This window comes from Lithobates pipiens, unplaced genomic scaffold (genome assembly GCF_037356315.1).
Source record: "Lithobates pipiens isolate NorthernLeopardFrog02 unplaced genomic scaffold, aLitPip1_a1.2 Scaffold_28, whole genome shotgun sequence".
In the NCBI taxonomy this organism is placed as follows: Eukaryota; Metazoa; Chordata; class Amphibia; order Anura; family Ranidae; genus Lithobates; species Lithobates pipiens.
In genome coordinates this window covers 64,058,229-64,083,145 of record NW_027507789.1, presented here as the reverse complement: position 1 = coordinate 64,083,145, position 24,917 = coordinate 64,058,229, and the positions used below count along the sequence as shown (strand labels likewise).

Sequence of the window (24,917 nt, the reverse complement as noted above, 5' to 3'; positions counted from 1 at the left end):
CCCTGCTGAGCCGGCGGATGACAGGACAGTCCCTCTATGGGTGGCACAGTGGTGTAGTAGTTAGCAGTAAGAAGGGTCGCTGGTTCAAATCCCAACCACGACACTACCTGCCTGGAGTTTGCATGTTCTCCCTGTGCCTGCGTGGGTTTTCTCCGGGCACTCCGGTTTCTTCCCACAATCCAAGGACATGCAGGTAGGTTAATTGGCTTCTGTCCAAAATTGGCCCTAGTATATGAATGGGGACCTTGGATTTTGGGCTCCTTGAGGGTAGGGACTGATGTGAGTGTGCAATCTACAGGGATAGGGACAATTGTAGACACTCACACAGGTTAAACTGTATGGACTGGTGTCTTTATTCAACCTTACTATGGGAAATCTGCAGACAGATGGAGAAAAATTCGATTTTTCTCCGTCTGCAGAATCGGACCATAGCAGAGATGGACAACATGGGTGTCAGCAGATTATATGTGTAATCTATGCTCGAAGAACCCCTGATGGCGCACCCTGGGCCTCTGTATGTGGCCACGCTATGTAAAAGTCTCACACATGTGGTATCGCCATACTCAGGAGCAGTAGTAGAATGTGTTTTGGGGTGTAATTTGTGGTATGCATATGCTGTGTGTGAGAAATAACCTGATAATATGACAATTTTGTGTGTGTGTGGGGGGGGGGAGAATCTTGATTTTGCAAAGAATTGTGGGTGGGAAAAAATTACAACTTCAAAAAAAAAAAAAAAAAACTCACCATGCCTCTTACTAAATACCTTGGAAAGTCTACTTTCCAAAAAGGTAATTTGGGGGTATTTGTACTCTCCTGGCTTGTTAGGGTTTCAAGAAATTAGGCTGTCAAGTACTTACTCAGATTGGCACCATAGCTTGTGGACTCTGTGAAAGTTCCAAAGACCAAATACTATACACTGATTTGTGTTATTTTTTACCAAAGATATGTAGTGGTATACATTTTGGCCAAAATATATGAAGAAAAAGTGACTAGTTTGCAAAATTTATTAAAGAAAAATACATTTTTGGGCATTTTTTTTTCTTTTATAGCGCAAAAAAAGCGCTGAATAAATACCACCAAAAGAAAACTCTAGTTGACCATTATCCATATTTATAGGTTTTGTTTTAGAGACACTTGTTGTCCATACACTCAGTTTAAATCAGTTTTGGACTAACGTTTTGTAGTATTTAAAAATTACACAATACATGGTCTGTGGCCATTTACAGCACTGCAACATGGTTTACCCAGTAGTATACATTATATGATTATTTTATATTGTGTCGCATTTAGATTTACCAACACTACAATCAATTCTTTGGACAAGAGTTCATTATGCCTTTCACAGTGTTTTGGGAGTTGACCATTAACTCATTACTTTTTAAATTGCGAGTAATTAATAGAAAAAAAGGGGGGGTAGTGCTATACTTGATTTTTTTTTAATAGATTGGGGAGACACAATTGAGTGTTGGCAGCTTCCTGGATATTAGACATTTTATATTGTCTTGGATTATTCACTTTGTTAGCACATAAGTGGTTTTATTTTTCATAGAATAAAACTGATTTTCAAATGCACCCATTTACTATATGAAAAGGTTTCAAGTGTGAATGACCCTAAACGTGGATAATACTAGCTCCCTATGATTCACCAATGCCCTGCCAATCTCTGCTGGATGAAATACCACTGCGAAGTAAAGACTGATAGCAGTTATGTAATCTTTTGCAAGACAAACACCAGTCTCTTCAACTAATCAAATGTCTGTGGAAGGCCACTGTGCTATACTTACTACATACAGTCAAAAGTCCATGTAACATGAAGTTCACTCCTCCAAGGTGTTGGCTGCCCTGTTCATTTCTTACTACAGATAAGATTAACACCTTGGTTGCATCCTTCAGTAATACGCCACCAATATTGGGGGGGGGAGCATACCAAGTGACATTTTGCACAGAAAAGTGTAAAAAGTTATATTTAGTTTGCCCCAACTCTTCAGCAGAGCTGTACAACAGTCTTTAACTGCTTCAATACCAGGCCGATTCTGGCACTTCTCTCACATGTAAAAAATCATATTTGTGCTAGAAAATTACTCTGAATTCTTTCTCTGGCCCCTGATGGCACAGGAGAGCTCAGAGAAGCACCAGACGGCAGCAGGAGGGGATATCCCATCCTGACACCTATAACAATCAAGTGGTGGAACTGCCGCTATGATCATTCTTATCGTGCACAGAATCGCTGGCAGTAGCTGTGGGCGTCATTCAGCTATCCCCACTCAACCTCAAGGATGTCATATTACTAAGGTATTGAAGTGGTTAAATGAGCATCCAAAATAAGATCTTTGCAAGTTGTTTGGCATGCTAGAAGTTGAAGTAGGAAGTCCTAACTTCAGAAGTTAGTCACTTAAAAGAATATCACAAGTTAAAAGAAAAAAAAAAAAAAAAAGTAATACCGCAGTTTTCTAGTCCCTAAATGAGTTGGCTTTTTTTTCCACCTGGTGATCTTTCAAATAATCTGTTGGATGGCTGAGCCATGATTACCACCCAGACTGGACTAACATTTGTGCTTGTTATCCATTTTCTGGCTGTGCTTTGTTTCACTTACAGGACAAGGACCCTGCATTTCTGTACTTGCAGAAAAATGCTTTTTTTTTTTTATCAGGTAAGGAAAAGATGCAATACATTATATTTTTATGCTGGGGTTTAGTAAGCCTTTAGCGCTGCTGCATTTCTAAGAACATTCATATTTCTGTTAACTAACACAAAGTAGTAAAGTAATTTATTTTAAACAAGATTTAAACAACAAGATGTCAGAAGAGAAAAATCTACCTAAACTTTAAATCTTTTTACATCTTTTCTAATTCTTCACCCAGCTACATGTAACAGCTACATACAAAAAGTTATAAAATCATTTCAGCTTCACAATAAAAAATAAGTTCAACTGAGAGGTGGGCTTGCTCCCTTAAATATGATAAACCTGGAAAAAAGAGTGCCTGTGAAAAATAGTAATGGAGAAGTTACCCACCCCAGTATCTGTCTCGCATTATTCAATACCCCTGGATGGCTTTGTAAAAGGATAAAGCAAAATAACTTACTGGAATGAGCTGAAAGCATTTAAAAAAAAAAAAATTGAGCAGTGCAACACACCCACCATCTCAAGTTAACTTGGTCCAAAAGGGGGCAAATCTTTAAAAGAAGAACACCATCACATTAGCGTCAGAGGAAGAGTGAATTTTTATACCGAGCTATATCTGCTTTGTCCAAGCAAAAATCTCAGAACTCCTCATCCTGTGCCTCTATCCCAAAAAGGTAAGGTTCATTATATTTCTACAGAATGATTCTTTGAAAAAGGAATATAAAAAAAGTCGCAAACCAACTGATTCTGCAAAACAGTGGTCATCAACCCTGTCCTCAGGGCCCACTAACAGGCCAGGTTTGGAAGATAACTGAAATTCATCACATGTGATATCATTTGCTGCTCAGCGATTGCAGTGTTCTAGTCTGCATCTCCCAAAGGCAATACCTAAAACCTGGCCTGTTAATGGGCCAGGCAGACAGGGTTGATGACAACTGCTGCAAAAATAATCAGACCTGATGAACTGGGGCCAGACAGGTGACTAGCTCACAAAATCCATACAATAAACCCTACTTAATGGACAAAACCAGTCACGAGCCTCTACAAGAATATGATTGTTCAAACTGATCACAGACAAGCAGGCTTACCATTGCTTTGCTTACTTGGAAGATTAAAGGAACCCTTTGAATCAGAGGTTGCCTGACCTGTAGCTGAATATACAAGCCATCTTAGTATTTCACAGCAGTATCACATAACAGCCCTGTAGTAAAGGACTGTGTGATACATTTTATGGATACTAAGGAGCTGAAGGACAGAGCATGTCATCTGCATTAGCCCATGTAGTTGAGGCAACAATTTATCAGCTCTCAGGGAGCTCAAAAAAATCACCCTAATGAAACTAGGTAAACATGAGAAAGTTTAGATCTACCAGGTCTGCATAATTATAAACATAGGCCTAAGTGTTCAGATTCTTGCATGTTGCTTTCTTTAAAGTGGGGTAACAAAACATGGGGAGGGGGCAGTAGGAAAACATTCCCTAAAATAATACACATCCACCCTAATGTATGTACAGTACGGGAAGAGGGATGGAGATGAACATGTTCAAGTGGAGGCAGTGGGAAGCAGCTGGGTATTTATAGCTTGTTCTAGAAGTTTCCTCCTGTCTGCTGCTGGAACACATCAATTGTATCTTCATCCTCCATCTCCAACTACAAAAATAAGAAGCGTTCAGTCAGTGACAATGAAAACCCAGCATAAAATAGGCATTTAAGACCGAACTTGACATTTTCAAGTACATGATTATGTTCAATTTGGGTAAAGTTAAAAACCTGTGCATGTTTCTTTGAAAGAAAGTCCATGTATATTAATGCAATGCTCAAAAATGCTTTCCTCTATGTGCATGTATAGTATACTTACAAAGAGTACACAAAAAAAAAAACACCTCAACACTAATTGGAGCATTTCCATTAGTGTCGTTTAAACAATGGAACCAAAATGCCAACTTGCACCTTCCTTTGCTTAAAAAGCAGATTTTAACCCATTTAAATTTGTTACGGCCATTTAACCTCCCTGGCGATATGATTAGTTCTGATTTTAGGTGCTGAAAGCGGTACAATTATTTTGCATGGAAATTTGGCGTTTTATATTGTAGGCCTGCAATTCTTAGGAATAACTCTTAAAGCGGGAGTCCGCGTTTTTTTTTTTTTTTTTTTTTAAAGCCAGCAGCTACAAATACTGCAGCTGCTGACTTTTAAAATAGTGACACTTACCTGTCCAGCGCGCCCGCGATGTCGGCACCCGAAGCCGATCTCTAGATAGTCTCAGGTCCTGCCGCCGCCATCTTGGGTATGGGAATCAGGAAGTTGAGCCTTTCGGCTTCATTTCCCGGTTCCCTACTGCGCATGCGAGAGTTGCGCTGCGCAATAAGGACGGTCCCCGCTGCCTCTGGGATCTGTGTGTTTCCCAGCAGGCAGCGGGGCACTTGCGGAAAGGGGCGAGCACTTGCGGAAAGGGGCATAATCTACACCCCTTTCTGCAGAGAGCTATCCCGGAAGTGGGTGCAGATACCTGTACTGTACAGGTATCCGCACCCCCCTCCCCCCTGAAAGGTGCCAATTGTGGCGCCGGAGGGGGGGAGGGTTCCGATGAGCGGAAGGTCCACTTTAGGGTGGACCTCCGCTTTAAATCTGTTCAAACCAGTCTAGCAGACATCCTGGGTATGATAAAATTTATAATATAATAAAAATGATTCAATAATGCAATCAAATCCAAAAACACGGAAATTTGCTCATTTGCAGAATTGTCGCTGTCATTAGATTTAGTGTTTGATGACGAATTTCCCCACGAATCGCTATCGCTCAATTCTGCAAGTGATTCTAATTTATTATCACTGTTTTCTAGTTGGTCTAAAATCACCTTTTACATAAAAAAGGGACAGTTTTTGGTTGCTATGGGCAATCTCCAAATTCCAGGCAGAAAAAAACAAAAAAAACAAAAAAACAGAATTTATAATATAAAACTATATGCAGGGCACTGGACAGACCACTAGGGACAAAGGGGTGTGTAATTTTTTTATACAGTACTGTAATCTGCAAGTTTACAGTACTGTGTGTTTTAACTTTTTTGAATTTGGCATCGATCTCCGTTCCCCGCAACGTCGCAGGGAATGGAGCTCGGCGGCACTCGGGCACTGTGCAAATTGAGTGGAGGACATCGCTGGATCCAGGGGACAAGGCAAGCAACAGCTCCCTGTATCCAGTAATGCGATCGAGAGTCTGGCTCGGGGTTACCACTTATGGTACTGAAATCCCGAGCCAGACTCTGGATCACCGCCAGGGAGGTTAAGTTAGTCTGGACACCAAGATGCCTACTCTTTGTAAATGCTCTAGGTGTCAACGCTGTAGCGGCCAAGGCTACAGCCAAGTAACCTATTGAAATAGCTTGAAGTAGGTTCCATTTAAACCCTTTACACCTCAGTAACCCATATGTGCAGCAGCAGAAAGCTGGGCTATTACTGCATATATGCATTGCTGGGTGGGCAATGTTTGTGCTGGGTGAGTGTGCCCAGCACAAAGACTGAGCTTCTGAAAAGGGCTCTTGGTCTGAGAAAACACCAGCTGGGACAGGCTTCTGATGTGAAGACTGACAGCCACATGATCGCCAATCCTTCCCCCTGAAGACACCAGGGTGGGACACAACCAGTACACTGCAAATCCTGCATTCAGTGGCCATGACTTTACAGCTCACCAGGCCTGAAAGTGGTTGTAAGCTTTCAGGTTTTATTTTTATAAATATACTCGCTTGCTCTATGCAATAGTTTTGCACAGGGTAGCCCTGATGCTCTTCTGGGGTCTCCCACTGGCACTGCAAGCCACCCCCCATATCTGGTCCCCTCACAGAAAGTTACATTACCCCAGGGGCACCGATGGGCTTGTGCGAGTCCCACTGCTGCACTCAGACATACAGTGGAACCCCCACAGGATTTGATTGAAAACAGTGGGAGCCACTGCATGTATGCACAGCGCTGGATTGGATATGGGGAGGGGGTGCACCTCAATGCATAGAACACATGAGGCAGAAAGCCTTACGTTTTTTTGTGGTTCTAAAAACACCCGACACGCGTGGTGGCTACTTTTTAGTCTTTACGTATCCACTATGACCCTTACAGCAACACTGCCTGTCCTAGGGTGACAACGCTCTGGGCTCTATGGAGCAGTGCTGTTCATCCATGCTACTCATGACTTGCACAACACAATCTCCCTCCAGCTGGAAGGCAGATAACCTGAGATTTTAGTTTAGCACACAGGATGTTAGAGTGACAGGAACAGGCATTTTGATGGCAAAAGAAAACCAATGCAACCACCAACATCCAAAAAGGTTAGATGCCATATATACATTGTTCTTTGAGTTAGATTTACTTTAAAGGAAACCTAAGCAGAGAAGCATTTAGACTCCTAGTTGCCTGGTTGTAATGGTAATTTTATAGTGGCTGCATGCCAGTTCAGAGCTCTATACATTAAGGCCGGGCTCGACAAAACCCGGGCGCCGGGTCGCATTGATGGGGGTATCCTGTCTCCGTGGACCCCCCCAGCGTGATTGCATCGGGCCGCGCCGCCAGTAATTGAGCCCCCGGCTTTGAGGCCTTCTGTGATCCTATTCCTTCTGGAATCTGGCGCCCTCTTGTGGTGGCCGTTGGAATTACAACCATTAATGCTAATAGATCTCCTTCCATTTACTTAGAACACACACACACTAATGTCTGTCACACCATATTTGCACAGCATACTTACAAGCGCACTTTTGGGGAAAAAAATAATTTATTTAATAAAAAAAAAATAAAACAGTAAAGTTAGCCCAATTTTTTTTTTATATTGTGAAAGATAATGTTACGCCGAGTAAATTGATACAAAACATGTCATGCTTCAAAATTGCGCCCGCTCATGGAATGGCGACAAATTTTTACCCTTTAAAATCTCCATAGGCGAAGTTTAAAAAAAATTCTACAGGTTGCACGTTTTGAGTTACAGAGAATGTCTAGGGCTAGAATTATTGCTCTTACCCTACCGATCGCAGCGATACCTCACATGTGTGGTTTGAACATTGCTTTCATATATGCGTTCGCTTCTGCAAGCAAGCTTGGCGGGACAGGGCGCATTTAAAAAAAAATTTTTTTTTCCCTTATTTTAACTTTTATTTTTAATTTTTTTCACTGTTCTTTTAAAAAAAAAAAAAAAAAAAAAAAAAAAAAAAAGTGTGTCACTTTTATTCCTATTACAAGGAATGTAAAAATCCTTTGTAATAGAAAAAAGCATGACAGGTCCTCTTATATATGAGATCTGGGGTCAGAGAGACCTCACATCTCATTTACACTAAAATGCAATTAAAAAAAAATCGTCATTTGAAAAAAAACAAAACAAATAAAATGTCCCTCTAATAGCTATGGGCAATGACTTGGAGACAGGTGAGGGGCTGGTGGCGCTATCTTCCCCTCACTCGTCTCCATGTCAGGCCAGGGACAGGTCCAGATCGCCGTCACGGACTTGGCGCCTAACTTTTTTAGCTGGCTCCTAGATTCCAAGCAAATTTGTCAACCCCTGCATTATGGAACCTGGAAACAGAGTAAAGCATTTTCTGATTGAGGTCAGAAGCGACAGCCTACATACATGCAAAGAGACAGCATTTCTTAAAGTAGTTGTAAATTCAGAATTTCTTAAATGCATCTAGATAAAAAAAAAAAAAAATAACACGCACAGCCGCTTACCTGAAGTCTATCTAAATCTAGTTATGTTGGATGAGAGACTGCCGTCTGGGACTCCTCTTCATTGGCAAAGACAGCAGCGTGGCATCATTGGCTCCTGCCAAAGTCAGTGAGCCAATGAGGAGAGAGGGGGCAGGCCGCAGCTCAGCATCTGACTGGACACAGAGCTGCAGCTCAGCTCCCCCCAGGCGGCTTGCTGTAGGGGCACTCAAAAAGGAGCATGGGGCCAAGAGCACAGAAGAGGGACCTGCCTGAGCAAAGGAGGATCTGGACTGCTCTGTGCAAAACTACTACACAGCAGGTAAATACTTATTAAAAACCAACAAAGCAAGACTAATTATTCCACACATTTACTTAATATTTGAAGACACATATGCCATATATACCTGTGCTGGTGTGTCCGTCTCATTAATTGGCTGACCATCAAACCGGAATCTAATTTGCCTCATTGACAAACCCTAGAATATATAAAATAAAAATGCATGCCATGACTAAAACTACAAACTAATGCAATAAAATATTGCCACATGGTTTACCTGACAATATATCCAGGAATGCACAATTTAAATGAACATTTCCAAGAAAATATATACTTTACCCACATTATAGCGTATCTACTGCATCTATTACAGTCAATTGCATAAATTGTCCAAGCCCCTACTCCTTCAGTGAATCACCCAACTCTAGGTGTAAATTTCTCTTTTTTCATATAAAAAGACAGGAATTATATTCACCATACCCATCTTATGCATTATCAAATGACAGAGGGGCTCTTGTTCTGGGTGGATGTGATAGGATGGCGCACCTAGACATAGTGCAAGCCGATCTCTAAAGCGATGCTGACGTGGCTATTTTAAATATGACCTGCTGTGGTTGAACACAGCCCATCATATGGTTAAACACGGACATGCCAGTTATCGTGTGTGGTGGGAGGGCTGATCAGCGGCATCTCTTGGCAGGGCACAGCAAGAACGGTTATAAAGGCACCAATTACAATGAAGCACCAGCAAACAGTGGCCACCAGTCAGTGCCCATTAGTGATGCTGAAAAATTTACAAGATTTACTGCCCAACTAAAATGTTTTTGTAAAAACCCAGTGATCAAATATCACCAAAAGAAAGTCATTTGTGAAGGAAAATGATAAAAATGTCACGTTACAGTGTAGCATGACCGCACAATTGTCATTCAAAGTGTGACAGCGCTGAAAGCTGAAAAATGGCCTGAATTGGATATTCATTCACAAAGCAGAACCAGTGCTGCCCCATTGAGATAACCTTCCCTGTAGCCACCACCAGGACCCACACCGTGATGTTCCCCTGTGAAATTGGGAGGCTGCGCCAGCTCATGTTCTGCCAAGCCTTCTGATATGCTTTACAAGGACCACCCCCCCCCCCCCTCCTCCGTTGGTGAACGGAGTAATGTGCACCAGAAAAAAAAAAATAAAAAAAACACCTGGGTCCTTTCCATAAGATGCAGATGTGAACTACATCCATAGAAAACCACATTAAATGGACTGTAATGTGTTTAAATAGAACATTATGATTCATCTAGCAGCAGATGACTTAAGTACAAAATAAGCTTACAAAGTGGCATGAAATTATTTGAACCCCTGGAATTAACTTCACAGGCTGGCTTCAGGAAAAGAAAATGCACCTCTTGGAGAAGCCAAGACCCTCAAAGGACCTCAAAAGTGTCACACCAGACATCCTATAAAAGTGCTGGAGATGAAACTGTTCTGTAAAGAGGAATGATCAAAAATTCCTCCTGAACTTTCTGCAAATCTGATCTAGAGATACCAAAAGAGCTTTCTTGAACCTGCCAAAGGATGTTTGACCAGCTATAACACCAAGGGTTCACCTGTTTTTTTTCTTCCAGTACTGTGAATTTATCATGTGTACGTTCAATAAAGATAAGAAATTTGAATTGTTTGCATTATCTGCTTAAACACATTGTGTTCTATTGTGCCTTGGATGAGGATCAGACGTAATTTTACCGCAAAATTGCAGAAAACCGGCTAATGCCAAGGGTTTCTTGTCACTGTACAGAATGAGTTTGTGCTAAAAAGTGTCCACATTTTGTCCATGAAGCTCCAGGGAGTATGTATAACTAAACGCAACTGTATTTGGGATCTATTGAACAGGTATGGATATTTTCCAAAAAAAAAAACACTATTTTGTTACCTGACGTTCACAATAAGCCTTCATGAGTTTATTAAGCGGTGTATGTCTCTTGATTTTAAATTGCACCACTGATCCATCTTGACCAGCCACTTTCAAGTTGATGTGATCATTGTTCTCAGTCTTGACACCTTCCTGCAACATAAATAAAATGTAAGATCATAATTCATTCCCTGTGAACACTGCTGTTAAAAACAGTTGTCTAGAGGCATCACCTTTCACTGGTAATCAGTGGGAGGGACAATGTTCACTTACAAATTGTGAAGCAGATCTTAAGCATCAGTAGTTGCTTACCTTCTCGTCCATTGCCACTGGTCCTGCTGAGCGACAGTGACAGAGGCAAACATTCATCTGCGAAATGTTGTGCACATGTACATTCACAGTTTAGAGTTCTGTTAAAAGAGCTGCCTCCTGTCATGTTACTGAAGACACAATACAATGCCTAGTGCATACGATCAGAAAATTGGATGAAAAATACTGCTTTCAGAGTGATAATCCAATCGTCAGTACACAACTTTGAGTGCCTATCACGATAGTTCATCTGTCCAATACTCAGCAGTATACTGTGTCCCCAGTATCATGGAAAGACAGTGCTTTGGAATACAGACCAACAACGGTGCAGGCCCACATCACCTAGGATGTCTGGCTTGGGTTGCTTAGCAGCCAAATGCCACAAATCCCAGGACGTGGGAGAGGGAGGCCAAGAGCCATTACTGCCAAGTTCCCAACTACTTACCTGCTGGACAGGTGGCATTACTAGATACTGAAATTGCAGTTTAGACTATAGGAGCCACAAAGTCATTGATGAGAGGGGTGGGGGGGGGTACCACACACACCCCTTTTTTGCGTCTTTAGAATGTACAGAGCTGTGCATGGGCAGCTCAAAGTACATTTGTCGCACCATGCCTGTATGTCAGGATAAATAGGATAATTGATCATCCTACCCCAACCACCTAAAACAGCTGAGGACCATTCACCTGAGGATGCCTGAAGGTTAGCTCTATGGTAAAATCCCCTACAGGACACACCAGTCATGTTGGGAGGAGGGGGGGGGGGTGTGTGGAACTACAGCCCGCAGCAGGGGACCAGGCATCCAATACTCCAGGGGAGCAGCCAATTTCCCAGTGAGAAAAAAATATAAAAAAAAAACAGTTGGATTCATTCACACCAGCAAACCATGCTATACTGCGGCCTCTGGTGTGCACAAGACCGTGCACCGCACTTTGTATCTTTAGTGAAATGTTGCAAAAACTGAGCTCATGACAGTTGCTACAGAGGGAAAAAGCCTAATACAATAAAACAAATGCAGCCACCACATCTAAGAAAGCTCTACCTCCATTTTTTTCCTAAAGTAAAAAAGTATAAAGCATAGTAAAAGCCTCACTTCCATTTACAGGTTTAATTTTACTTTGAACTTGGGCCAAGCCTTCCATTCCAGGAAATCTGCAATTCTACTTTAAAAGAAGGCTCTGTATAAACTATCTTATGTAGTGATAGAACATTGTATCAGTCCAGTCAATAGTGGATGTTCACTGATGCCTCGTTTCCACTGAGTGGAATGGTTCGAATGGTCCAGCTTATTCAGGCGAGCGTTTCCACTGCAAGTCGGACCACCAAGAGCCATACAAGGCTTAGGGGAAAAAAATGCCTTTGACGTGAGCATTGACGTTTTTCTGTCCGCTAATCAGTGGAATGTATTGTGTGATGTCAGTAGCGTACCATTTCCTATGGCCCCACAATGGTATGGTTCGGTTGTATGGGCCACTTTTATAATGGAAACACTCAAAATAGCGCACCGAACCAATTACGCATCATGTACACTGGATGTTTTTACAGCTTCTCCTGAACGATTTAACAGATAGTAACCCACATTTAAAATGCCCATTTTGACAAAATAAAAAAAGTTTTCCCCTTCAACATAGTCAAAAATGTAAAACCACCTGTAAATGAAACGCGGTTAAACACAGGCTACCAGGTTTAGGCACTTGAAATGCCTCTAAACTGAGTTTCTGAACTTTTTTTGCATTCCAAAAAAGCCTCTGAACTCAACTACCTAGAAAACTATAACAGAACCCTGTGTACATGTACTGATAAGGTAACAGGAGAGTTCAGGAGCAGTTGGAAATAAATAAAATAACCAAATGCTCCTAAAGGCCCATTTAGCTGCAGCAGTGTATACGAGGCCTTAGAGGGATAGGATCCTTGAAGGAGCCAATCACAGGCAGTCAAATGGGGGGGGGGGGGTGTCTCAGCAGCCTATCACAGGCACAAGATTTTTATTTTTGGGGGGGTGAGGGGTGTCCCAGCAGTGACAACTTATAAACAGACAAAATGATGGAGGCCCCTGTGGTAGCCCATCACATGCAAATTGGTAATTAGGGTCCTGATAGTGGTCAATCAATCACAGGCAGACAAATGAGGGTACCAGGGGTAGCCCATCACAGGCAAAAAATGGGGGGGATCACAGAGGTGGCCAAATACAGGTAAATGAGGGGCCCAGTAGTGGCCAATCACAGGTAGACAAATGATTGGGGCCCCGGTCCCAGTCCCGCATACACATGTAGACTCTGCGCTATCAGGACATATCCGGGCACAGACCCCGCTCACCATCTGTGGTGATAAATGGCCCCGGAGTACATGACCTCCTCCCACTCGTACTCTCCTCCATACATATAGAGACCGCTATCCCTCCCCACACATGGGCTCCCTGAGCCCGGCCTCGGGCCTCCGTCCCCGCTCCTACACTCCAGATGTGTCCCGCACTGCCTCTGCAACGGCCCTCACACGGTACCTTTGGTTTGTCGTCTGCCATGGTCGCTCCTGTGCCGGTAACCGGTAGTATCGTCGGTGCCGCCTCCTCTTCACAAAGAGCCTGAACCCGCGCGGTTCGTGTGGCGGGGGCGTGCACGCAGCACTGCTTATAAAGTGCGCTGTGCGTGCGCGGCCCCGCCTTAGACACGCCCCCCACGCCAAGAGGAAGCCCGCTCTCTGCAGCACGTGGCGGAGAGGGCTCGTCCTGCGATTGTTGTGTGCGGGCTGAGATCATGTGACCTATCACTTGCAGATACACGAGCTCTGATTGGCTGTTATTTCAGTGCGAATTGTTGCAGTTTCTGCCCAATAAAATGCTCATGCACACAGCAACAGCATAGCTCCCAACTGTCCATGATTTCTAGGGACTCTCCCTCAATTGGAACAAAGTCCCTCTTTCCTGCTCACGTGTTCCTCATTTTGGTCTGATCTATAGAGTTGTATATAAAATGCACAATGTACATTTCAGATAGTGTTTCCCAGTTAGGATTGACCCGGACAGTCCGGGTTTTGACACTTATGCCTGGGTTTGACTCCCATTCCCACCCCTTCCCTTTTCACCTCCACACTTTCACTACAGTCACAATTTTCCTCATATGTTTTTTTTGAAGATCTTCACTTCAACAGCCTTAATCCATTATTTAGATACCAGTCCATTGACTTGCAAATCCCCCCCAGTCGCCGCAGGGGACCCTCTGGTGACGTCCTGTACTCTGGGTATGCTGGGTACTGGTAAGCAACTCCGCTCTTTCCCTATGTATATGTTGTATTTATTTTATGGACTGTTAATATTTGGTCAATTGTTATGTTTTTGATCATTTGTCAATCAAATTGCAGATATTCTCCTGACGAAGCGGCCATAGTTTGCGAAACTAGTTGAGGCGCAATCCATGATCAACTATCCCATTGTGATCTTCCCCTATTGGGGACCATTATCTTGGTGATACTCATGGATTGTTACCATGCTTTTAATCTGTCTTTGATTATTTGCCTTGTATTAAATATCTATTAATAAACTTAGACAGGTATCTGCACCCCCTCCCCCCTGAAAGGTGCCAACTGTGACACCGGAGGGGGGGGGGGGGTTCCGATGAGAGGAAGTTCCACTTTAGGGTGGAACCCCGCTTTAATCTGGTGTGTCAGAGGGGCCGAAGTCATTCACCAAGTCGAGGCAAAGAACAGAGAACCCAATTTACCAATCGACATCATCGACCAATCGACTGAAGTTTGCCCACTCTTCACCGTCCCCAGTTGGTGGGAATACTGCTCCGGTACTTGCTTCAGTTACTCACTGTGGTCCCTGGTAATAAGGCGGATAGTCCCTTACTGGCAACAGCTTCCCCTCTACCCCTGAACACAACAGGTTCTCCAGCCGACAGAACTGTCACTTTTGGTTGGACTGCAAGCTGCAGTCCCAACCCTGCGCTGCTCTCCTGCTTCTGGATAGGCCCTCAGACAGCCTAGCAGCCAGATGTGCCCGGGATAGACCCCATCTCTGGCATAGCAGCCTGGGCAATAAAACACGCATCCACCCAAACAGCCATCCAGGTGGCACAGAACAGATCACCTGACCTCACCTAAATATATAGGCTCTCCTAGCAGGCCAAAGGATTCAAGGAAACCCCTGCCCATTGTCTGAGATACCCCATATACCCATAACCTGACCTTGCGTTGCCCTTCTCATATCTAGTACCACCAAGTACCCGGCCACCTAGTGGTAGAAGAGAAAAGTGCAGCCAGGCTAAAAAATCAATAGATCTCTAGCAATCAACCAGGATAACTACTCCTGGGAAGTACATTTGTGAGTAAAAACCCTGCCTAAACTCCAGGGTGCTACACCTATGTGGAGGAGTTTTTTAAATTACATTTTGCTTATTTTTTACGGATACATTTGGGATGTCAATAGACCCTATGAGCAGCAGATAGAGTTGAGAGACCAAGAGATCCCAACCACTTTTTCCCCTGAGCCAACACTGACACAGCCATGAGCTTTTTTTTTACTTTTTTTTATCATCGTGGTATATGGAAGCCATCTTTGGCAGTAAAAGAGATAAACACTGTCTATGGGGGTTATTTTACGAAAGGCAAATCCACTTTGCACTGCAAGTACAATTGGAAGTGCAGTCGCTCTAAATCTAAGGGGTAGATCTGAAATGAGTGGAAGCTCTGCTGATTTTATCATCCAATCATGTGCCAGCTAAAATGCTGTTTTTTTTTTTCCTTGCATGTCTCCCTCGGCTCTACAGCGACTGCACTTCCAAGTGCACTTGCAGTGCAAAGTGGATTTTCCTTTAGCAAATAACCCCCTATGTATCTCTAAGCCAATTATGAACATACGTTTTATTCCTTCTTATCCTGATATAAATGGTGGCATGTCTGTTATTAAAGGCAAGGATGACCACCACATTTAGGCCGGCCATAGACAAAGCAAAAGACAGGAGAATCCCTCCCGCAGAGCCATTGTGTTCTTCCAGCAGGGGGAGGGGAAACTATCCCCGCCAGGATGGTTTCACATTGATTATTGCTAGCGGCTCCAACAGCTCTAAATGCATGTAAAATCCAGCAGGCTGATTGTACCTAAGTTGATCAATCAACATTCAGCCTGCCAATACATGGTTTAAATCTGGGCTGGTTCCTGCTGAACATCTATGCCCGGATTTACACTACAGTTGTGGCAGAGTTCCTTTCTGAAGCCAAGGATGGGATGACATACATATTAGGGCCAGGATTAAGCCACATACCAGGAACTGGACACTATAGAAGATCTTTTGTCTTTCAAAACTGTGTATTGTTCTTATCCCCTTTTAGCTATTTTTAAGTAGATGTAAGAAGGCCTGAGGAGGGGGAATTAGATTTCCCCTCAGGCAACAGAATGGCTGGAAAGAGCCTTTAATGAATTACTAGATACAAGCAATCCAGGCAAAATCTAACAACTCCTAAACCCTGTACACACAATCAGAATATCGTACAACATATACCGGTTTCCAATCGATTGTGCGATAATCTCATTGTTAGTACACAGCTTTCATCCAAAAAAATAATTCACGTACAAAACCAGATTGTTTCATTTTTGTTTAATCAGTACAGTTTTTGTCCGAAAATACAATACAAATACATTACATAACTTTCAGATTTTTATTCTGTCGTACAAAATTTTTTGTACTTTAGTGACCTATTCATTTTCGATTTGGAGACTAGCATCCAAAAAAAAAAACGAACAATCATTAGTCTGATAATCTCATTGTGTGTACTAGGCTTTAAAATGGTCCCTTCACCCTTGTTGTAAGGCATGTTCTAACTACCCTTTGTAAAGCCGAGTACACATGCACTGAAATTCGCCTTGTTCAGCAGGAAATTTTCTTGAACAAATGAATTTCTAACCATGAATGTGGTTTTTCGTTCAAAAAACTCTATTTATTCCAAAATCTAATGTTAAGAGGAAATAACATTTATAAGCACTTTCAACCAACATTCGTCAGTGTACCAAGAATTTTCGTATGGAATTTCGTAAAAAATTTATTTAAAATATGTATCAGCTTATTCATCTAAAATCACAAAAGTAGGTATGTACAGTTTATATAAACCTTATATTTATTTTTTATTATGTTTGGTCTCATGCTTTGCTGTATCCAGAAAATCTTTTTGTTTTTTTAAACTTGACACTGTGCCAAGTTACTTACCTGGAGAACGTGCCAACAACACAGGCTGAGAGCTCTAAGCTACTAACTTACAATTTGCAGCAGCATTGTCAGCCTGTCGTGCAAGCTCCTTTAGTTGTTCATTGATAGGCCTGATTACAGCCCAACGGCACCAAACCAAAAGTACAATTAAATTCATTTTTAATATTCAAACCAAACTCACTCATCCATCCATGTTTTATTTTGCTGAGAAATCATTTAGAACCCCCCCATCCCCCCATAATTTCTGGCCCTGGCTATCTTTAGTAATGGCAGATGATTCATGTAGCATTTACTTCCAGGATCCACCTGCTGTCAGGATAGGCTGGCTGGGGACAGTGGTCTGTCACCTGTCTGTGCACGCCTGCGGGTGCCTGGTGCGCGCATTCGCGTGTGCACGCGCGCACGGTTACCGACGCCAGGCGGGCTATTTAAACCCAGTTCTCCCTTCAGATCTTGCTGCTTGATCTACAGCGTTCCTGAGACTATTACCTGAATCTGATCTGTTTGTGTATTGACCCGGCCTGACCTGTGACCTTCCCTGCCTTCTGCCTGCCTCTGACCTCCGGCTTGTCTACGACTCTGCACCTGTCTCATCCTCTGGTCCATCCGTGCTCATCCGTTACCGACCCGGCCTGTTCCACGTTCCTGCCTCTGCATGCTGCATCTGTTCCCGTACTGACTGTCTGGTTTGACCCGGCTTGCCCGACTCTTCTGCGTGCCTGCTCCTGAGTGACCCACCTGTTCCTGTTGGTCTCCTGCTGTCTACTGGTTCCTGTCCGCTGCCACTGGGGCCTGCTTGTCCAGCTACAGTTCCTGAAGTCAGCCTGATCCATCCTCCGGCTGTTGATCCTGCCAGGCACTCGTGCTACCTTTGACTCCCGTGCCTCCTGTCACCACCATCAGGGGCCGTGAGTCGGGGACACAAGAGAGGTCTCCTTCTGCATTCCGGGCTCACCATTAGATACCTGACAGTATCAAGCAGCCATGTCCGAGCCCGGGCAGGGAGCCTCTCCTTTGGATGAACTGTGTTTGCATTTGGCGGGTTTGACCCAGGCAGTTAAAGGTCTTCAAGAAAGCTATTCCCGTTTGGAGGAACGTGTTCAAGCCCTCTCTCCGCCAGCTACTACCCAGGGGTCACCATCTGCCTCTGCCAGCATGCCTGCTCCACCAGCAGTGGTGATGTTACCCCTTGAACCTCGAGTGCCCATGCCTAAGAGATTTTCTGGTGAACGCAGCAAATTCAGGGCCTTTCGCAACTCCTGCAAGCTATACTTTGCTCTTCAGCCACGGACATTTTCTTTGGAAGCCACCAAAGTGGGCTTTGTAATCTCCTTGCTCGAACAAAAGGCTGATGAACTTTCCAACCTGACCACCTTTTTTGACGCGATGGCCCGAATCTATGAGGACCATCAGCTCTCAGCAACAGCCGAAGCCGCTCTCCATGCATTACAGCAGGGTCGCAGGGCCGCAGAGGACTACGTTGCAGAGTTCAGGCGTTGGAGTGCAGACACCAATTGGAACGATGCTGCTCCGCTACCAGTTCCGGTTGGGTCTGTCTGATCCCCTTAAAGATGAACTCGCCCGTGTAGGGGTTCCTCAGACTCTGGATGAACTTATCAATCTATCCATACAGATTGACAGGCGCCTACGTGAACGCAGGTCGGAGAGAGCTGCAGGTCCATCACGTCCCACCTGGATGTTGCCGAGAGTGCCCAGTTACTCAAGTACTATGCCACCAGCTCAGTCTACTCCTACTACTGATGTGCCGGAGCCTATGCAGCTGGGTTTGCTACGACCAACGCTCACACCTGAAGAACGTCAGCGCCGCCGCATGAATGATCTGTGCATGTATTGTGGGGAGCCTGGGCACTACGTGAGGTCCTGCCAAACCAAGATCCGTAAGTGGCTTCCTCCTTCTGCTGATCAAGTCCTTGCAATCAGCAATGCTTCCCCTCATCTTGCTCTTTCCGTTTTGTTACAGCTCCCCGGAAAGAACATCCAGGTTCCCGATATCGTTGACTCGGGAGCATGCAGCTGCTTTATGGACTCTGCTTTTGCAGCGAAACACCACATACCACTACGCTCCAAGACCCAAGGACTACTGATACATCTTGCCGATGGATCTGCCATCCGGTCTGGTCCTGTCACCCAGGAAACCATCCCCATCTCTGCCAGCATATCCAATCTTCACCATGAACTTTTATGTCTTGACATCATCACTTCACCCTTGTTTCCAGTTATCCTGGGAATGCCCTGGCTCCAGGCCCACAACCCCTGCATTGACTGGACTACCAGAGATGTTACCTTTCCTTCACCTTATTGCTTCCAACATTGTCTACCAAGGACTTCCAACCAGCCCACAGCTCTGATGTGCCTGGATACGGAAGCTCGCCAATTAGTTCCAGAGGCATACCACGACTTCATGGATGTCTTCAGCAAGAAAGGTGCAGAGACTCTTCCCCCTCACCGGGTCTATGACTGTCTTATCGAGCTCCTCCCTGGAGCCAAAGTACCATTTGGAAGAATTTTTCCTTTAACTGAACTGGAACTGGCAGCACTTAAGGACTATATTGACGAAAATCTTAAGAAAGGATTCATCTTCTCCTCCACATCCCCTGCAGGAGCTGGCATTTTCTTTGTGGAAAAGAAGGACCATACCCTTCGGCCATGTGTCGATTACCGGGAACTAAACAAGGAGACCATTAAAAACCGATATCCTCTCCCTTTGGTGCCGGAACTTTTCCAGAGACTGGGGGCAGCAGTAATTTTTACTAAATTAGACCTACGGGGGGCCTATAATCTGGTCCGCATAAGGGAGGGTGACGAATGGAAGACAGCTTTTCGCACCCGATTTGGACATTTCGAATACTTAGTTATGCCTTTTGGGCTCTGCAACGCCCCTGCCACCTTCCAGCATTTTATAAATGACATCTTCAGAGACTTCCTGGACCTATTCGTCATCATCTACCTGGATGACATTTTGATCTTTCCTGCCTCCATCAGTAGCCATCGTCAACATGTCAAGTGTGTGTTAGAGCGACTCCGTCAGCATGGCCTTTATGCAAAACCTAAGAAATGTGAATTTGAACAACAGAGCATACAGTTTCTGGGTCTAATCATTTCTGTTGAGGGCATTAAAATGGACCCTCAAAAAATGTCCGCTATCCTTGAGTGGCCTGCTCCTGTGGATAAAAAGGGTGTTCAGCGGTTTGTGGGCTTTTCGAGCTTTTATCGGAAATTTATTAAAGGATTATCAGCCATCATCTCACCTATTACCCAGCTGACCAAACAGGGAGTTCGATTTCATTGGACTTCCGAAGCCCAAACTGCTTTTGACACCCTTAAGAGACTTTTTAACTCCGCTTCTGTACTGAAACACCCTGACCCGGCTCTCCCGTTTGTTCTGGAGGTTGATGCATCCGAAGTCGTTGTTGGGGCAGTACTCTCACAACAACAAGGTCCCAAGGCTCTTCTGTTCCCTGTTGGCTTCTTTTCACGCAAGCTTTCTGCTCCTGAAAGAAACTATGATGTGGGAGACAGAGAAGTATTAGCAATAAAAGCTTTTGGAGGAGTGGCGGTACCTTCTGGAAGGAGCAGCTCACCCGATCCTGATCTATATGGATCACAAAAACCTGGAGTCCCTGAAATCTGCTAGAAGGTTGAAGCCGCGTCAAGCCAGGTGGGCGCTGTTCTTTTCCAGGTTTGCCTTCCATGTCACCTACAGACCGGGTTCAAAAAATACCAAACCGGACGCATTGTCCCGCATTTTCAATGATCCCAAAGTACCTACCTCTCCGGATACTATTCTGTCGGCGGAAAACTTTCTCCTTCTTCAACAAGATCTTTTAAGTCGGATTAAGCAAGCTTCCAGTGAAGACCCCCCTCCTGCAGAAGCAAGGCTGCTTGCGAAAGACGGCCTGTTCTGGCTTGAGGACAAAATCTTAATTCCAGAAAATCTTCGGGCCACCATACTCAAGCTCTGCCATGACCATGTACTAGCCGGCCACTTCGGTGTCTCCAAGACGTCTGACCTTGTGCAACGCACGTTCTGGTGGTCGCAAGTTGCAAAGGACTGCAAAAGATATGTGGAGTCTTTTACCATCTGTAATCGCAACAAGGGTAATAAGGCCAGGGCTTGGGGCCTGCTCAAACCTTTACCTGCTCCAGAGAGACCCTGGAAATTAATCTCCATGGACTTTATTGTTGAACTCCCCCCTTCAGAAGGTCATACTGCCATCTTTGTGGTAGTGGATCGGCTGTCCAAGATGGCACACTTCATCCCCTTGAAAGGAACACCGTCGGCACCGGAAACTGCACACGTTTTTATCAGGGAAGTCATCAGACTTCATGGAGTTCCAGCCAACATCATATCAGATAGGGGGGTGCAGTTTACCTCTCGTTTCTGGAAAGCACTATGCAGTTCCCTTGGCATCGAGCTATCTTTTTCTTCTGCATACCATCCTCAGACAAATGGGCAGACAGAGAGAACTAACCAGACTCTTGAGCAGTATCTTCGCTGTTTTTCCTCCTTTTCTCAGGACGACTGGTTCTCTCTGTTGCCACTGGCCGAGTTTGCTTATAATATTACCATCCATTCTACCATCAAGCAGACCCCGTTTTTTGCCAATTATGGTTACCACCCATCATTTCTACCTAACTCTGTTCCTGAATGTTCTGTGCCAGCCGTTCTCAAGACTGTGGATTTTTTTAGTACCAACAATAAACTGTTGCAGGAAACCATGACCAGAGCACAAGCGCTAAACAAAGAGACTTTTGATAAAAAACAGACGGGGGGAACTGATTCTGAAACCTGGAGACCAGGTTTGGCTGTCTACACTTAATCTCCGACTCGCTTGCCCTTCAAAGAAATTGGGCCCTAAGTTTCTGGGTCCTTTCACAGTCAAGAGGAGAATCAATGAGGTGGCCTACGAACTGGAACTGCCAGAATCACTTTGGGTACACCCCGTTTTTCATGTTTCTCTCCTGAAACCCGCCATCTCTAATCCTTTCCCAGGACGAGCCACAGATCCCCCTGCTTCTATTTTGGTCAATGGTGAAGAGGAGTTTGAAGTGGAGGCAATAATGGATTGCAGGAAGGGAAATAACTGTGTCCAATTTCTCATTAAATGGAAGGGGTACAGTTCCGAGGAAAACTCATGGGAGCCTGAAAGCAACATACATGCCAAGCATCTGATACAAGCCTTCAAGAGATCCCATCCTGAGAAAATGGCCCGGTTGGGCATCCAGAGGCTGCCACTTGGGAGGGGGCAATGTCAGGAAAGGCTGGCTGGGCACAGTGGTCCGTCACCTGTCTGTGCGCGCCTGCGGGTGCCCATTGCGCGCGTTCCCGGTCGTGCGCGGTCGCGTGTGCACGCGCACGGTTACCAGCGCCAGGCAGGCTATTTAAACCCAGTTCTCCCTCCAGATCTTGCTGCTTGATCTACAGCGTTTCTGAGACTATTACCTGAATCTGATCTGTTTGTGTATTGACCCGGCCTGATCTGTGACCTTCCCTGCCTTCTGCCTGCCTCTGACCTCCGGCTTGTCTACGACTCTGCATCTGTCTCATCCTCTGGTCCATCCGTGCTCATCCGTTACTGACCCGGCCTGTTCCACATTCCATGTGCATGTACGTTGGCAGAATGGGGTACCTGTACGTCCCTTTAAATTTGCCGACGTGCCATCGCGTGCGCGCCACCGCGTGGCGACTGGGACATCTGTGGGTCGGATCGCGGGTCCCACGGACTCGATTGCCACAGGGATACCCGCGATCATCTCACTGGGAGAAAGAATGGGGAGATGCTTATGTAAACAAGCATCTCCCCGTTCCACCTAGTCACATTGTCACTGATCTCTGCTCCCTGTCATCGGGAGCAGAGATCAGTGACGTGACGCGCAAGCAGGTTTCTTTTTGCTCTCAGAAGGTGAGGTGTCCTGGCAGGATCAATATGTGTAGGTCATCTGATATCCATTGGCTTTGCATTTTATCTGGTTTCCTTGTCCTCAAAAAAACAAAAACTTTTTGTCTTTGAATATCGTTTTTCAAACTTATCTTTTGTTGTGTTGCTCTCTGTTGTTTCTTACCATAGTTTTGTCTATTTCTTCTATGGGAGATAAATCATACATTCCACTGGCTGATGTACACAGGAAAAATTATCCAAATTAGCGCTGTAGTGCAGCTGATCAAAAAAATAAAAAAGGAATACACAACAACGTGATGTATTTTGCTATTTTTTGTTATTTCATTTGAAATTTTTCTTTATCGCTTGCTCATGAAAAAATGGACAAATTGTGTGCATGTGTGTTTTTACTAAACAAATAAAGAAACTGCACAAGAAATAGGTCAAAAAAATGAACGTTAATGTAAAAAAGGAAAATTACAGCTGATGGTAGACTGGGAAGAATGAAGAATTATCTCCTTGGGAAAAATCCCTGTGGTAGGAGAGAGCCGGTGGTTCTGTGTAGGTGGAGGCATGCGTGTTAGAGGAACATGGTATATGGCAGAGATGGGTTAACTGATGTCCCTTGATACTTTTGTGGACGTTGAAAAGCAGTGCATGGATAGCTGGCAGGACCAGACTGGGAATAAAAACCAGCCCTGGAAAAAAATTCATACCAGCCCCATAGCTTTATTATCCCCAACATGATTATTTTTTTGTTCATGAAAGGGAAAACCATGCATTTTAAAGCACATTTGAAGAGCGTATTATATATACATAAGACAGATATTAAATACATAGGGCTAGGAATATATATATATATATATATATATATATATATAAAACAGCAAATTTAGGTTAAAAGTAGTAAAGGTGAAGCAATCATCAAGGCGGACACCTGGCACTCTGGGAATGTGAGGGGGGGAGGGGGACTCTGGTTACCAGAGACCACCTTCTCCAGAAAATACACTAAGGTAAGGGGGGGGGGTTACTGATATGGGGGGAAACCTTTATATCAGTGCCCCCTTATATTATTGTATTCACTCCCCCTTGCATCAGTGACCCCCCTCAGACCGACCTGGCGGTGCTGTCACTAACCTCCTCTCAGGTCACCTTACAGGGCTCATTTAATCGGCTCCAGCTTGGTGGCTCTGGTTTTCCTATAGTCTCCTCTCTACAGTCCACACATGTCTGACTTCTCATATGAACCCCATCCCAGTGATGCTCCCACTGATGACTCCTCTCCAGACTCCCTCAGAGACTGCAGACATGATATAAGACAAAAGATGGTCCAAGGCTGTGGCATAGTACAGGAGATGGTCAGAGGCTGTGGGCATAGTACAGGATATGGTCAGAGGCTGTGGACATGGTACAGGAGATGGTCAGAGGCTGTGGGCATATTACAGGAGATGGTCAGAGGCTGTGGGCATGGTACAGGAGATGTCAAGATGTCAGAGGCTGCGGGCATGGTACAGGAGATATCAGAGGCTGCAGGCATATTAGAGGAGATGGTTAGAGACTGAGGACATGATACTAAAGATGTTAAGAGAATGTAGACATGATACAGGAGATGGTCAGAGACTGCAGACATGATACAAGAGATCAATGCAGCCTCACCAGTGCCCATCAAATGCAGTCTCACTGTGCCCATCAATGCAGCCTCTGTGCCAGTCCATGCAGCCTCACTGTGTCCATCATTGCCGCCTTACCATGCCCTCATTTCAGCCATACTTTGCCCATCATTGCAGCCTCATCGTGCCCATCATTGCAGCCTTGCCGTGCCCATCATTTCTGCCTTACTGTGCCCATCATTGCTGCCTTACTGTGCCCTCATTGCAGCCTCACCGTGTCCTCATTGCAGCCTTACTGTGCCCATCATTGCCACCTTATCGTGCCCTCATTGCAGCCGCACCATCATTACAGCCTTACTGTGCCCATCATTGCGACTTCACATGCCCATCATTGCAGCCTCACCATGCCCATCATTGC

The 24,917-nt window shown here is 44.6% G+C and overlaps 1 protein-coding gene across 1 annotated transcript; it reads right to left on the bottom strand.

Moving 5' to 3' along the window:
• Positions 1-2,752: 2,752 nt before the first annotated feature.
• Positions 2,753-13,447, bottom strand: SUMO2 (small ubiquitin like modifier 2). Its single transcript, XM_077459320.1, has 4 exons — positions 13,290-13,447; positions 10,502-10,633; positions 8,708-8,779; positions 2,753-4,272 (listed from the first exon to the last, which is right to left on the bottom strand). Exons 1-4 carry the CDS (start codon positions 13,308-13,310, stop codon positions 4,210-4,212), a joined length of 288 nt encoding a protein of 95 aa, XP_077315446.1. The 5' UTR covers positions 13,311-13,447; the 3' UTR covers positions 2,753-4,209.
• Positions 13,448-24,917: the final 11,470 nt, after the last annotated feature.

Excerpts from the sequence above, each read along its gene's own strand:
- SUMO2 (XM_077459320.1), bottom strand. The coding sequence starts at position 13,310 with ATGGCAGACGACAAACCAAAG. Across the intron at positions 10,634-13,289 it reads TGGCAGACGACAAACCAAAG|GAAGGTGTCAAGACTGAGAA; the intron begins GTACCGTGTGAG and ends TTTATGTTGCAG. Across the intron at positions 8,780-10,501 it reads AGGCTTATTGTGAACGTCAG|GGTTTGTCAATGAGGCAAAT; the intron begins GTAACAAAATAG and ends TATATATTCTAG.